At 34.9% G+C, this 14,803-nt stretch overlaps 2 protein-coding genes across 2 annotated transcripts; one reads left to right on the top strand and one right to left on the bottom strand.

Annotated features, from left to right (window-relative positions):
- Positions 1–3,744: 3,744 nt before the first annotated feature.
- LOC142530538 (secreted RxLR effector protein 161-like) lies at positions 3,745–4,917 on the top strand. Its single transcript, XM_075636372.1, has 2 exons — positions 3,745–3,811; positions 4,262–4,917. The coding sequence occupies exons 1-2, from the start codon at positions 3,745–3,747 to the stop codon at positions 4,915–4,917; spliced, it is 723 nt and encodes a 240-aa protein (XP_075492487.1).
- Positions 4,918–12,607: 7,690 nt separating this feature from the next.
- LOC142531787 (uncharacterized) lies at positions 12,608–14,572 on the bottom strand. Its single transcript, XM_075638045.1, has 2 exons — positions 14,213–14,572; positions 12,608–12,958 (listed from the first exon to the last, which is right to left on the bottom strand). Exons 1-2 carry the CDS (start codon positions 14,558–14,560, stop codon positions 12,734–12,736), a joined length of 573 nt encoding a protein of 190 aa, XP_075494160.1. The 5' UTR covers positions 14,561–14,572; the 3' UTR covers positions 12,608–12,733.
- Between the last annotated feature and the right edge of the window lie 231 nt (positions 14,573–14,803).

Here is a 14,803-nt window from a genome sequence, read left to right as displayed (position 1 = left end):
TGTTTGAAAAAACTTGCAAAGTTTGTCAGAGACGCGAATGATTTAAAAATTTGAAATAGGCAGGCTGTCCAGACGGTTACTAAAAATAATCAGAAGAAGATTTGTCGTTTTATGATAACGTCTGCTGGAAGTTTCAGAGTGCTGAAATATTTGAGCACTGTGACAAAACCAGCAGACTTGTTGTTTTATCGAAAAGACAAATACTCTATCTGTTTTCTGAAAAAGGTATAAAAATCTTAGTCTGACTAAGATACTGTTCCCCCTCGGTAAATGCAACTAATAAGTGGATATTAAACACCAAACGACTTTTGGCAATCTTTAGTAGCAGTAGCAGTAGCAGCAAGAGCCTTGGTAGGTAGACTTGAGGGCTCTTCTCCACTTCTTACCTCCAGTTCGAACTCGTATGCTTTCAGGTCTGCAAACAAGTCGTGCAGTTCCAACTTGTTTAGATCTTTGGACACTCTCATAGCCATTGTTTTTACATCCCATTCTCTGGGTAAGGCTCTCATCACCTTGAGAGCTATTTCTCTGTTGCTATGCTCTTTACCCAGAGCTGTTAGCTCATTTACCAAGCTACTGAATCTTTCATCGAACTCATTTAGAGTTTCACCAGCTTTCATTTTTAGATTTTCGAACTTCTGCATTGCTACAGACAGTTTGTTTTCTTTCGTTTGCTCATTTCCCTCACATATCTGGATGAGCTTTTCCCAAATATCTTTTGCAGTAGAACACATTTTAATCTTGCTAAAGGTATTCTTGTCGAGAGTTTTATATAATATATCCTTTGCAACATTATCAAGGTTGGCCTTCTTCTTATCTTCGCTGGTCCATTCACTTCTTGATTTTTCAACCATCTGCGGTGCACCCTAAGTAACAGCAAAAGCTGTGTTAGGCTTTAATATTTTCAATGGACCATCTGTGATGACATACCACAAGTCAACATACCACAAGTCATCATCTTGTGCTGCAAGATGAGCTTGCATTCTAATCTTCCAATCATCAAAATCTTCCTTAGAGAACATAGGGATCTTGCTAAAGTGTGCCAACTGTTGTAGTTTTTCACGAACAAGAATAACCTGCTCTGATACCAATTGTTGAGGATCGAAGTTGAGTTTAGAGGGGGGGTGAATAAACTCTACTCGTTTTTCCTTTCTTTTGATGAGGTACTAAAATCCTGTTAGAGATAGTAGTTTATCTTGTTGCGTATACCTTCACCTAGATTACAATTATAGGTGCGGAAACAATCTGATGAAGTAAGTGAAAGACAATAATAACAGTAGGCAGTACTGTTTATGGAAGTTCGAATATGAAATCTTCTACGTCTCCCCTTCTCCTGTTTCCAGAAGGTATAACTAAAAGTCGTTGGATATTACAGTACAACTCTTGTACACACCCACTTCAGAAGGACTTACACCTTTGCCTACTGAAACTCTTAGTTACTCGACTCAAAAAGAACGTGATACAAAAGGTTCTGAAAAGACTCTTTTCAGATTACAAGCTCTTCCTGATAAAGTATAAGTGTTGTAAAAGATTGTGAAGAGTGTAAGAATCAGTAGCACAAGATGATCTTCAAAAGATCAGATATTTGCTATGAAGCGTGTGCTACTTTTCTTTGTGTTGAACTTAAAGTTATCAAGGAATTTCGAGGTTGTCTCGTTGAGTGAAATAGCGTTGATCCTTGAAAAGATATTATGCGTAGAGTTCTCTTTTTCTGTAAGGGTTTGTTCCATGTATATATAAGCGACTGAGTTCAACGTTTATGATCAGAAGATGTCTTCAGATTTCTGATAGAGTCAGCTTTATTACCAAAAAAAGGTTCCTGCAGAAAAGCTATAAAACAATCAGTCCTGTTTTATACTAAACTCGGTAAAGTGAATTAAATGACTTCGTATAGTATTTAATGCTGCAATTAATACTAGTACTTGGTAACTTTAACGGTAACATTTAAAGTAGTCACGTTAGGCAACATCTTCTACTGATTTTGTTTTTCTATCCTTTCTACTGCTTTTGTTTTACTAGACCAGTAGCTTCTGATTTTCTTTTTGTTTACTGTTTTCTTAAAGAGTGCTGCTGGTCTGCTGGTTTTTATTTTCATCGCCACAATTAATTCATGTCTATCAGAAGCATATTATTTAGTAATACTTATTTAGCAGCATATATAAAAAAATTGATCAAATAACTTAAAAACAGTGTTTGAAATCAGTTACATACAAACATTTATCTCAATCACGTATCTCAGTTGACACATAAATAGTCTGAAAATATCTTTATTCTAAATGGGAGAAATAAGTTTTATATAAACTTAATATTTATTAATAATTTATTTTTATTCCATCTGTCTCATCTCCCTATTCAAGATGTCTGGAATTACTGCATATGGATCTATTTGGTCCAATCCCTATCATGAGCTTAGGGGGAATGAAATATACTCGTGTTGTTATTGATGATTTTTCTAGATTCACTTGGGTAATATTTCTCGCAGGAAAAGATCAAACCAGTAGCCTCCTGATCAAGCTTCTGAAAAGGATTCAAAATGAAAAATCTTCTTCCATCATTAAAATCAGAAGTGATCAGGGTACTGAGTTCACTAACAAAAATCTTGAGTTATATTTGGATGAACAGGGGATTCATCATGAATATTCAGCTGTCAGAACACCTCAACAAAACGGAGTAGCTGAGAGGAGAAATAGAACTATAAAAAAAGCAGCTAGAACAATGCTAGCAGATGCAGACATCTCTCAGCGCTTCTGGGCTGAAGCAATTAACACTGCTTGTTACACGCAAAACAGAACTATGGTCAACAAAAGGCACAATCAAACTCCTTATGAAATATGGAAAGGGAATAAACCCAACGTATCTTATTTTCATGTGTTTGGTTGCAAATGTTTTGTACTAAATAATGGCAAAAATCACTTAACTGCATTTGACTCAAAATCAGATGTTGGACTATTTCTTGGTTACTCTGCTGTAAGCAAAGCCTTTAGAATTTTCAACAATAGAACTCTTAATGTTGAAGAGTCGATTCATGTTGTCTTCGATGAAGACAGCAGTGCTCCTGAAATATCTAACACATCATATTTAAGTAACAGGTTAGACAGGATCCACTTGGAATTGGACAGTGAAGATGATGTAGAAGCAAACATCAAGGATCTTCAAAATCCAGAACCAGACATTCCGATAGTGGAACCAGAAGTACAGACATTAGATCTGCCAATACAAGCAGAAGACACTCAAGAACCTACTACTGGTTCCGTCGAGAACAATCTCAACATATCAAATCAGGAAGATATCCTTTTAAATCCTTTTATTTGGAGAAAATCTCATCCTCTATCATTGGTTATTGGTAATCCAGCAGCGCCTTTGAGAACTAGAAGGCAAATGATTAATGAATACATGCATGCTGCTTTTATCTCTCAGGACGAACCAAAGAAAATTGAAGAAGCTCTTCTGGATCCTAATTGGATTGAAGCTATGCAAGAAGAGCTGAATCAATTCAAACGAAAAGAAGTTTGGTTTCTAGTACCTAGACCATCTCACCAAGCTGTCATTGGAACTCGGTGGGTATTCAGAAACAAACTCAATGAAGAAGGCACAGTGATCAGAAATAAAGCAAGACTTGTAGCTCAAGGTTTCAGACAAGAAGAAGGAATAGACTATGATGAGACCTACACACCAGTAGCAAGGCTCAAAGCTATCAGAATAATTTTGGCCTTTGCTGCTTTCAAGAATTTCAAAGTATATCAAATGGATGTGAAGAGTGCTTTTCTGAAAGGTCTTTTACAAGAAGAAGTCTACGTCGAACAACCTCCAGGTTTTATCGATCATTTCTCACCTCACCAAGTATTCAAATTACACAAAGCATTATATGGTCTAAAACAGGCACCTAGAGCGTGGTATGACACCTTATCGCAATTTCTTATTAATCATGACTTTACAATTGGAGCAGTAGACAAAACTCTGTTTACTTTAGTCAAGAATAAGCATATACTTTTAGTACAGATCTATGTTGATGATATTATTTTTGGGTCAACTAACCCCAAATTGTGTGCAAAGTTTGGAAAATTGATGCAGGATAAATTCGAAATGAGCTTGATGGGAGAATTAACATTCTTCTTAGGATTACAGATTAAACAACTTGATACTGGAATTTTTATAAATCAAGCCAAGTACACCAAGGAGCTTCTGAAAAAGTTCGGTATGGAAGCATGCTCTGCTGCTTCTACTCCAATGAGCTCATCTACTAAACTTGATAAAGATGTAGGGGGAATTCCAGTAGAGGTAACTCAGTATCACGGTTTGATTGGTTCACTGTTATACCTTACTGCTAGTAGACCAGATATCATGTTTGTTGTTTGCATTTGTGCTAGATTTCAATCAAACCCTAAACAATCACATTACATTGCTGGTAAAAGGATTTTAAAATATCTTAAGGGTACTCAAAATGTAGGCCTCTGGTATCCCAAGGACTCGTCGTTTAATCTTATTGGATACTTAGATGCTGATTATGCAGGATGTAAACTGGATAGGAAAAGCACAAGTGGTTTTTGTCAATTTCTTGGTGATAGGTTGATATCCTGGTTTAGCAAAAAGCATACTTCCATAGCCACGTCTACTGCAGAAGCTGAATATCTTGCTGCTGGAAGCTGCTGTTCTCAAATACTTTGGATACAACAACAACTCAAAGACTATGGAGTTCAAGCCTCGGAATCACCTATATTTTGTGACAATACCAGTGCAATTGCTATATCACATAATCCAGTACTTCATTCCATAACAAAGCACATTGATATCAGACATCATTTTATCAGAGATCATGTGCAAAAGAAGAACATTCGTCTGGAATACATTCCTACTGATCAACAAGCAGCAGACATTTTCACAAAACCTCTGCCTGAGAATAAGTTTTCTTACTTTTGAAATACACTTGGATTGATCGATTTAACTTGATTATTTATCACCATCTGATATTTTGGCTTAACTTTTTCTCTGTGATTATTCAGTTTTTAATTTTGCAGAAAGTAAAAGCTGAACGATAGAGACAATCAGTAGACATAATATTTCATTAAAGATAATAGAAGCGGGGGCGTACATTTCTCACTTCTGTTTTAACGTAAACTCTCCAGGATGCCAACCAAGTGGTCAGCTCTCCAGTAGAGGTACGTAGAAACTCATCTGAAAAAGCAATCTTTTTCAGAGTCTTTAGCTCTTTTAAGAGCATGAGAAGGTAAACTCCATCATCAGAGACAACGTCTGCACTATCAGCACTATGGAGACATCGATAATACTTCGACATCATTATCAACTCCTTGGTGGAAGATGTTCGCCCACTCTCAAAGGAAGACTTAAGCTCCTGGATTTTAGTCCAAGTAGCAAGTGTCTTCTTCAGCACCTTTTCCTCTATTGCCTTCTTTCTTGCAGCGGTCACCTCCCTCATGAACTCATCAGCCAAATCAGGACTATTATCTCTTGCCATTTCTCTTAAATGATTATCTGGTTTACCCCATGATCATATTTATAGATGAAAACCAGGGACCAAATCTCGAGAAATTCTTGACTACAGTAGATATATGAAACATCCCATATCAAGCTCTCATCGGTTTGGTTACCAAATATTGCACTAACTTAGGGAGAACTTTATTCTGATCTTCTGTGATTTTGTGTCAGAAGAAAAAGGTATTTTGTCTCATTAACAAAACTAGGCTCTCTTTAGTTTTCAGTAGAAGCTATCTTAAGACGACTCACATCCTTCTGAATTTATTCATTTATTCATTTTATTATTCTAACATTAAGTTGTTTGCAGAAAGGAATAAAGGAACATCAAATACTTCAACTGAAACTTTATTAGAAATTTTCCAATACATTAAACAAAGCAAAAGTTACAGAAATCTCAAGACAATTGAAACGTCTTCTGGAATTCTAGACTAATCAAGCTTATGTCTTCAGTAATATCAGCAGCTTGTAGTATTTTTACAAAGTACTTCAGCAGAAGAAGGAAAGTCTTTTTCGAAAAGAATCTAGCAAGCTTGGGTCTTGTTAGCACTAATGTATGATCAGATACTTTACAGGACATCAGCATCATCGATCAACCAGCACTCTCTTATTGCATTAGAAAGCCTCTGGAAAAGATCGATGCTACATCTCAGACTAAATGGAAGCAATAAATCTTTTTGATTGTCGACATTACAACTCCAGGAGTTTGATCCAAGGACCATTACGTAAAGAATGACATCTTCAAACTTCCTTCTGAACATTTTTGCTTCGGCTCCTGGATCAGATTCTAACTCTTCTTTAACTTGAGCTTTCATTTTAGATTATGAATGTTTAACTTTGTTTAAGTTGTGCAAGCATTTACAGTAATCCTCGGAAGAAACAAAGACTCTTGCGACTGTTCATTTTCAACGGTCCAGATTGAGAGATTGCCAAGAGTCGCTTGGTGTTTAATATCCACTTATTAGTTGCATTTACCGAGGGGGAACAGTATCTTAGTCAGACTAAGATTTTTATACCTTTTTCAGAAAACAGATAGAGTATTTGTCTTTTCGATAAAACAACGAGTCTGCTGGTTTTGTCACAGTGCTCAAATATTTCAGCACTCTGAAACTTCCAGCAGACGTTATCATAAAACGACAAATCTTCTTCTGATTATTCTTAGTAACCGTCTGGACAGCCCGCCTATTTCAAATTTTTAAAATCATTCGCGTCTCTGACAAACTCTTCAAGTCTTTTCAAACATTCAACCATAAACATACTGACACGTGTCCTTATGTTTACTTGACGGCTGTACATTCATTTTAAAATATCACCTTCTCACTTTTCACTTTTACCGTTTCAAAACTGTTGTTACTCAGCTACTGCTTTCTCTTAATCATTTTCTATCTACTACAAATTTTATCTGACCCTTTCATCGTACAGAAATGGCCGGAGCATACACTCTTAATGCATATCAAGTCAACTTTGCTTCAGTTCTCAATGTCAAAGATAAGAACCTTGTTAAAATGTTTCAAGTCCTTGAGAAATCAGGACTTCGAAAATTCTTGGAAGCACCAGCTGTGATATACAAAAATGCTCTTCTGGATTTCTACGCTAAGGCAACTGTGCATGAAGGAAAGATCGTTCACTCTCAAGGAGATGCATCCATCTCCATTGATGCCGCACTATTGGGAGCAACCTTCCTCCTCCCACTTTCAGGTACTTCTGAACTATCTGATATTTCCAAGCTAGAAATGTCTATTGCTCTCAGCACTTTCTCAGCCACTGGAGAAGAATTGTCTCCTTCTTGCCACAAAAAGTTACTCAAAATGGAATATCAAATTCTGGCTGATATTGTGGCGAAAGCTATATTAGTCAAAGCTGGCACGTTCGACAAGTTAACAAAGGAGAAAGTTCAAGTGATGGCTGCCATCACTAAGGGAACTAAAGTGGATTGGAGTCATTTCATATTCAGAATCATGGAAGACATGGTCACCAAGAAAAGTTCTGTATTTGCTGTTCAGATCAGCACAATGCTAAAGGATGCTGGTTTCGCTTTTACAAGTGAACAGGATGCTGTTTCGGTAACAATGATTGATGCTGAGAATGCACTCGCTTTGAGGCCCAAGCCAACCGTGGCTGAATTTGTTGCCTTGAAAAAGGAGATTGGAGAGACTCTTTCTGAGGCTCAGAAACCTCAACGAAAGATTAAAAGGAAAAGAGTGATCGTCTCTACTGATTCTGATAAAACAGTACCAGAAGAGTCTGCTGCTGATGTTCAACCATCCCTACCAACTCCAATCAAAAAGAAAGCAGGGACTGTTCTTAAAATCAAGAAGACAGCAGCAATTTTTTGAAATTGAGAAAGTGTCAATCAGACAGGTGTTTCCAGAAGTGGTTCCATCTGCACGATCCACTGCTCCTACTTCAGTGCAAGCTGCTGCATCTGTTCCAGCAACATCTACTGCTTCTACTTTCAGACCCATGTCTGGAATAGTGATTCGAGAACCAACAAGGGGGTCTTCTGCATTTCGACCCATTTTGCCTATTTCATCAACCGATAAAGGCAAAGGAAGGATGATTGAAGAACCACAACTTTTTGGACTCAGAACAACTGTGACCACAGGTGTTGATCTTCATTTGGCAGAAATAGAAAGCTCTGCCAATGATGACATGAATTTCTTTGACGAGTGGCACAAGGTCCGAATTTTTCATTCTTTTGCTTACTTCAAGAAGAAAAGATCCTATGGGAAAATAATGAACGCTGAGAAGAGGGTCTTTCAGCTTGCCAAAACAGAAAATGTAATCGAGGCCTTGCGTAGAAGAAGCTACATCCTCGAACAGCTGAAATGTCAGAAGTTGGAATCGGTTCTGAAAATTCTTTAATCAAATTTTGATCCTACAAATCCTACTGCTGTTCAGGATCAAAACTTCATTCTGATTCTAACTGAAAAATTGAAACAGATGAGTGAGCAATTTCTTGATCAAGAAAAGGGCTTTGGCGAGCCAATTGAATATCAAGTCGGCCTTGTTCCAGACTTTCCACAGATCCAGACAGTTGAGGAACGGACTACAGCTTCACCAAAAGCTTCTGTTCTCAGTACTCCTGCATCACCAACAAGGCCTATTCAGTCATCATCTCTTTTATCTGTGCATGAACTGGCTTCAGTTGAAGAAGTCATTGAGTCAATTGTTCCCACGTCCCCTACTGCTCAGGAAGCAGTTCCAGCTACTTCATTGCCACCATCACCCTCTCCAACCGCAGAACAACATATGGCAGAATCAGATGCTATATCTCTTTTGCCAAATCTAGAGAACTTTTCTGCTGCTCATCAAGCAGAAATGAAAGTTCTTTTGGATCAGCAATCTGAACCCATAACTGCAGAACAATCAGCTTCACCTACTGCCATTGTTCCAACAGAAGAGAACTTGGTCTCCAACTTGGTTGCTCCTGATGAAGAGATTGTTCCCACAATAATTGCTGCCGAACCAACTGTCTCTGTTATTCCAGATGAAAGCTCTGCTGACCCTGGTCCTTCTATTGCTGTGATGGATACCATTTCCCTCAACACCAATCAAGTCTCTACTGCGCTGATTGTCACTGATCCTGTTCAAACTCACACGAACACTCGCGTTGCTGAAATGAGGCAACGCTTGCTTGAGCGAACACCCTCACCTGAATCAGAAACATTCAATTTGGAGTTTCAGATTGACGTTCTGCAAAGGGAACTCAATAACCTGTCTGATTTAGTCAAGCGGATGTCCTGTGAGAGCATATCAGAATTTAGTGGTGCTCAGTTCTTCAGAGAACGAATGAGCAAAGAAATATATAAAACGGCGGAATCCATGGAGAGAATGCATGCTGAAACCATTGTTTTCAGACAAGCTGTATCGAGAAATTATAGTCACATCGTGCTTGCTCAAGCTGATATACTAAATCGACTCACCGAGCATGATGATCTCATTCGATCATTTTCCACCTCCATGGAAGTAATGGATGCCAAGATTGATTCTCAAACTCAATCTCTCACTACTCTCAATGATCGTATCTCTACTCAAGCTCCGTATCTGGAGATGTTAACCAATGGCATTCAAAACTTGTCTGGAAGAATGAATGATCTTATGGCCCATGTGATTGCCGCTGATGCCAAAAAAGGGGAAGAAAAACGAAGACATCCATCTGAAGCAGAACTAAGGCAATCAGAAGCTGAACCTTCAGATAGAAGATTTCAGGATCCTCAAGATGAAGAAGTCATTTACAGGGACATTAGAACTGATTGACAATTTACTGTGTTAATTTCATTGATATTATCCTTTTGCTAACTGATTATCTGTTATTTAACGCTTTCCTACATCACCACAAAGGGGGAAATTGATAGACATGAATTAATTGTGGCGATGAAAATAAAAACCAGCAGACCAGCAGCACTCTTTAAGAAAACTGTAGACAACAAGAAAATCAGAAGCTACTGGTCTAGTAAAACAAAAGCAGTAGAAAGGATAGAAAAACAGAATCAGTAGAAGATGTTGCCTAACGTGACTACTTTAAATGTTACCGTTAAAGTTACCAAGTACTAGTATTAATTGCAGCATTAAATACTATACGAAGTCATTTAATTCACTTTACTGAGTTTAGTATAAAACAGGACTGATTGTTTTATAGTTTTTCTGCAGGAACCTTTTTTGGTTATAAAGCTGACTCTATCAGAAATCTGAAGACATCTTCTGATCATAAACGTTGAACTCAGTCGCTTATATATACATGGAACAAACCCTTACAAAAAAGAACTCTACGCATAATATCTTTTCAAGGATCAACGCTATTTCACTCAACGAGACAACCTCGAAATTCCTTGATAACTTTGAGTTCAACACAAAGAAAAGTAGCACACGCTTCATAGCAAATATCTGATCTTTTGAAGATCATCTTGTGCTACTGATTCTTACACTCTTCACAATCTTTTACAACACTTATACTTTATCAGGAAGAGCTTGTAATCTGAAAAGAGTCTTTTCAGAACTTTTTGTATCACATTCTTTTTGAGTCGAGTAACTAAGAGTTTCAGTAGGCAAAGGTGTAAGTCCTTCTGAAGTGGGTGTGTACAAGAGTTGTACTGTAATATCCAAAGTCTTTTAGTTATACTTTCTGGAAACAGGAGAAGGGGAGACGTAGAAGATTTCATCTTCGAACTTCCATAAACAACTACTGCCTACTGTTATTATTGTCTTTCACTTACTTCATCAGATTGTTTCCGCACCTATAATTGTAATCTAGGTGAAGGTATACGCAACAAGATAAACTACTATCTCTAACATGATTTTAGTACCTCATCAAAACAAAGGAAAAACGAGTAGAGTTTATTCACCCCCCTCCCCCCTCTAAACTCAACTTCGATCCTCAACAGCTTCATTTGATCATTTAGTGTTCTTGTACTGAGATGAGTTTTTTACTCTAGCGTTAACATGTTTTATTGTTATATGTCATTTGTGTTGATTATGTTGTATGGATGTCATATAAAATGTCAATATTTTTAAAAGAATAAAATCGTTTTTTCGAAAATAAAAAAACTCTTCATCCAGAAAAATAATTACATGAAAAACAAAGTGTACACAATTCTCATTCTATTTATAATGGTATGAGAAAAATTCTAAAGTTTTGAGGACACAATAGATCAATTTTGTGATTTTTTAGTAAATTGAGATATTGAGCCAATTGCACTTTATTTCCTATAATATCATCTCGATATATTTCGAGGTGGCTAAGAGGTTGTTTTTGTTTTTTGTTTTAGTCGAAGTGGTTAATCAGCTAATTCATAAAATAGATTCACTTAGCCAAATAATGAAATACAAATATAATTCTACAATATTTCATCAAATTAATTTTTACTATCATAAAATGCTCATGAAATCTAAACAATTGTATTATTAGATGAGATATTGAATAAAACAAAAACTTTTATATATATTTGAATGATATCTCATATGCATAACTTAATTACATTATTCGTGTCTCTTCTAAAAACTTTTAAAATGCAATAATTAATTTTGTATATCGTTCCACAAGATATATAAAAATATTATAAACAAAATGTAAACTCGATAAAAGAAAATTTGTTTTGTTTCAATGGATAATATAATATTATGTTATAGACACAACAAATGAGATTGAAATTATATTATCCTCATGATATGTTGAACGCAATCATTGTTCCAAAACTTCTAAAAAAATGACTAACGAGATGAGTTTCGTGAATTGCGTCAAATTAAACGAGGACACAGTTCTAATATATAGTAATTTGAATAGATTTTCAAGTATTATTTCTCACAATGATTGAGAAATATTGAGAAATAATTGTTAAAGTTTTTTAACCTTATAGCTATATGTTAATAATATTGATACTAAATATATAAAATTGATATTACAAATATCACGATGTTTGAAAAAATTACAACACCATTCATTGGTTATGTTGTTGAAGGATATATAGGTTACTCACAAGTAAAAACATATCACGACTAAATTAAAGAATTTTTTCTTAGGAGTTACAGTTGATGATTGTCATAAACTAAAAAATCATTCAACAAAAAAAAAATAGTCGAAATACAAGATTACCGGATAAAAACAATGTAGAAAACCGAAAAAATGTTGTGATAGGAAAGCAAACTACAAGCATATCAGATCTCAGATGAGGATTCTAAATAAGATAATAAACATTAAAGATTATCATATACTTGTTGAGTATACCAAATGATTATACGCATATTATAAAAACTACGACAAAAAGTTGTTGAGTTGACAAAACCAACATATTGAAAAATGTGCCATGTGGATTAGATAACTTTTTCGATTCATACAACGTCTATGGTCATGATTTTTATTTTTTGTGGTTTGATTTATTTCAATTGATAAATGATACTAGCCATATTTTAATTCATTTAAATATTATCAAAATTTCATTCATATATTTTCAGCAGTTTCGTTGCTCACGTGCAACGCACGTACACTTTTCTAGTATATATATAAACTCTTGTGAAAGAGTTTTATGGGTTAATTTTATTAGAGAAATCTTTTATTTGAGCCACCTATGAATAAAGATTGCTTTTATTGCCAAAAATATTACTTTTAGGTAGGCAGAGTTGATGTGTATCATGAATAAAGATTCGTGAGACCGGATCACAAGACATCTACTTTATATGTATATGTTGGGATATCTATGAAAACAAACTGCTCCACTCCTTAGTTAATCAATTGATCACAACGACTCTATCTGAACAAAAGATTGTAAACAAAAACTAAAAATTGAATAGAAAGAGTGAAAAATAGAGCAAAAATGGCTTGTTGGGCGAGTGAAATGACCACAATTTTGTCATCTTGGAAGAAGTTTGGAGATGGTGAGCAGAGGAAACTCATTGAAACGCACTTTTCTTGATCTTCACCTTTGAATACGGTCCTTCCTATTACATGTTTATATTGTCCTCTACTCCAAGCCTATAACCTTGAATATATTAAAAAAAATTAAATCAAAAAATCAAAACAGATCATTTATTAATAATGATGGCAAAAATAAAATAAATTCTCAGTTTTGATCACCTCGATTTTAATAATGGGATAAAAAAATTCGCTAAAACATTTTAATGAAAAAAATTATAGTTCATTAAAATGAAAAATAACAATTTTTGTCGGGTACGTTTATCTTGTTTCAGATTTGGTCATCCTTGTTACCAAATATAAATTATGGTCTCGTTTCTTTAAAATTTTGATAATTTTAATCATTTTTCGTCGTGAGTATCAAGGTAACACTGCACGTATGAAAATCATATTAGTATAAAATCAACATCCCGTTAGAAAAAAGATACACATGTCGCACTCATTGCTATTCTAAATAAACTTACACAAAATAAGTATAAATATAATATCGTTTTTATGTAGCAATAAGTCGCCGGATTAGACTCAGTAACTCGTGGGAAGAGGGATATAATATTAATTGCCCCTATAATACACTAATTGCATTTTTTTCCTAATATAATTAATCCAATCTCTATAATAAAAGTATTTATAAATATCAATATGTCTAATTTTTTCAATTTTCTAAAATGCTATTCTTGTTAATACTTTTAGCAATACAATGTATTAAATTTTGATATTAAAAATATGAGTAGGTCTATTGTGAGACCGGTCAATCCTATCGATACTCACAATAAAAAGTAATACTCTTAACATAAAAAGTAATACATTTTCATGAATGACCCAAATAAGAGATCTATCTCACAAAATATGACTCATGAGACCGTCTTACACAAGTTTTTGCGTAAAAATATTAAGTACTACTCTAACATATTAATTTAATTTAGATATGCATAAAGCATGCGCAATACTATAACACGTATAAATGAATTACAAGTTTCAATCCAACATTTTTATTTTTTATTTTATCTATAAGATGTTTTTCTCAAAAAAATTTTATAAACAGCAATAAAAATTCCCAATTTTTTCCATATTATAGCCAGAAACGAAGTCAGAAAAATGAAGTTAGTAGGCAAAAAAATATATTAAAATTCTTAGGGGAGTTCAAATTTTAAGGAGAGGAAAGCGAAGTAATATAATTATATTTAACACTCTATTCTATAAAAATAAAAAATAACGGGAGATCGCACCGCTCTGGATATAGCAAAAAAACTAAAATACATGGATAAATGAAAAAAAAACTAAAAAACATGGATAAATAAATAAAAAAAAGTGTACCTGTAATTTGTCACCAACGGTGATTACAAAGAAATCTTTATTTGGGCTGAAGGAGACCCATCCTTTCTTGGAATATACATGAAAATCAGTGGATCCATTGCATAAGTGCAAACACAATGCATTAGGCGATTCCGATCCCGTTATCGACATTCTTATCACATCGTATCTCAACGACTGCTCCGACTCCTCACACGAGCCCGTTTTCCGGCTGTGTTTATGTATGTAACAACCCTTTTTGGGGATTGTTTCTTGCTCATTTTTATGGCAAATGTTTTTTAAAGTGTTATGTCGAAGAAATCGTAGGATTTTGGTAGCTACCTCTTCAATTTGGCCCGACAAATTTTCCATATGTTTCCTGTAAAAGACGAGCAAGTCTCTTTTAAGACCATTTTGTAGGTCTATATACGTGAGACGAATCAAGTCGACCCATGTCAGTCCTATAAGTTAATATTTTTTTGCATAAAAATTTATATTTTTTATGAATTGAATTGAATCGAAGATATGTCTCATAAAATTAATCTGTAAGACAATCTCACTAAAGTTGTTCATTCTGTCACAAATAATATATGACCATAAATAATATTTCAATGA

This window comes from Primulina tabacum, chromosome 17, assembly GCF_025594145.1.
Source record: "Primulina tabacum isolate GXHZ01 chromosome 17, ASM2559414v2, whole genome shotgun sequence".
Taxonomy (NCBI): domain Eukaryota; kingdom Viridiplantae; phylum Streptophyta; class Magnoliopsida; order Lamiales; family Gesneriaceae; genus Primulina; species Primulina tabacum.
This window is presented reverse-complemented; position numbering and strand designations above follow the sequence as displayed.

Coding starts and splice junctions, on each gene's coding strand:
- LOC142531787 (XM_075638045.1), bottom strand. CDS start 14,560: ATGGAAAATTTGTCGGGCCAAATTGAAGAGGTAGCTACCAAAATCCTA. Junction 12,959..14,212: donor CCGTTGGTGACAAATTACAG/GTACACTTTTTT, acceptor TCAAGGTTATAG/GCTTGGAGTAGAGGACAATA.
- LOC142530538 (XM_075636372.1), top strand. CDS start 3,745: ATGGATGTGAAGAGTGCTTTTCTGAAAGGTCTTTTACAAGAAGAAGTC. Junction 3,812..4,261: donor CTACGTCGAACAACCTCCAG/GTTTTATCGATC, acceptor ATAAAGATGTAG/GGGGAATTCCAGTAGAGGTA.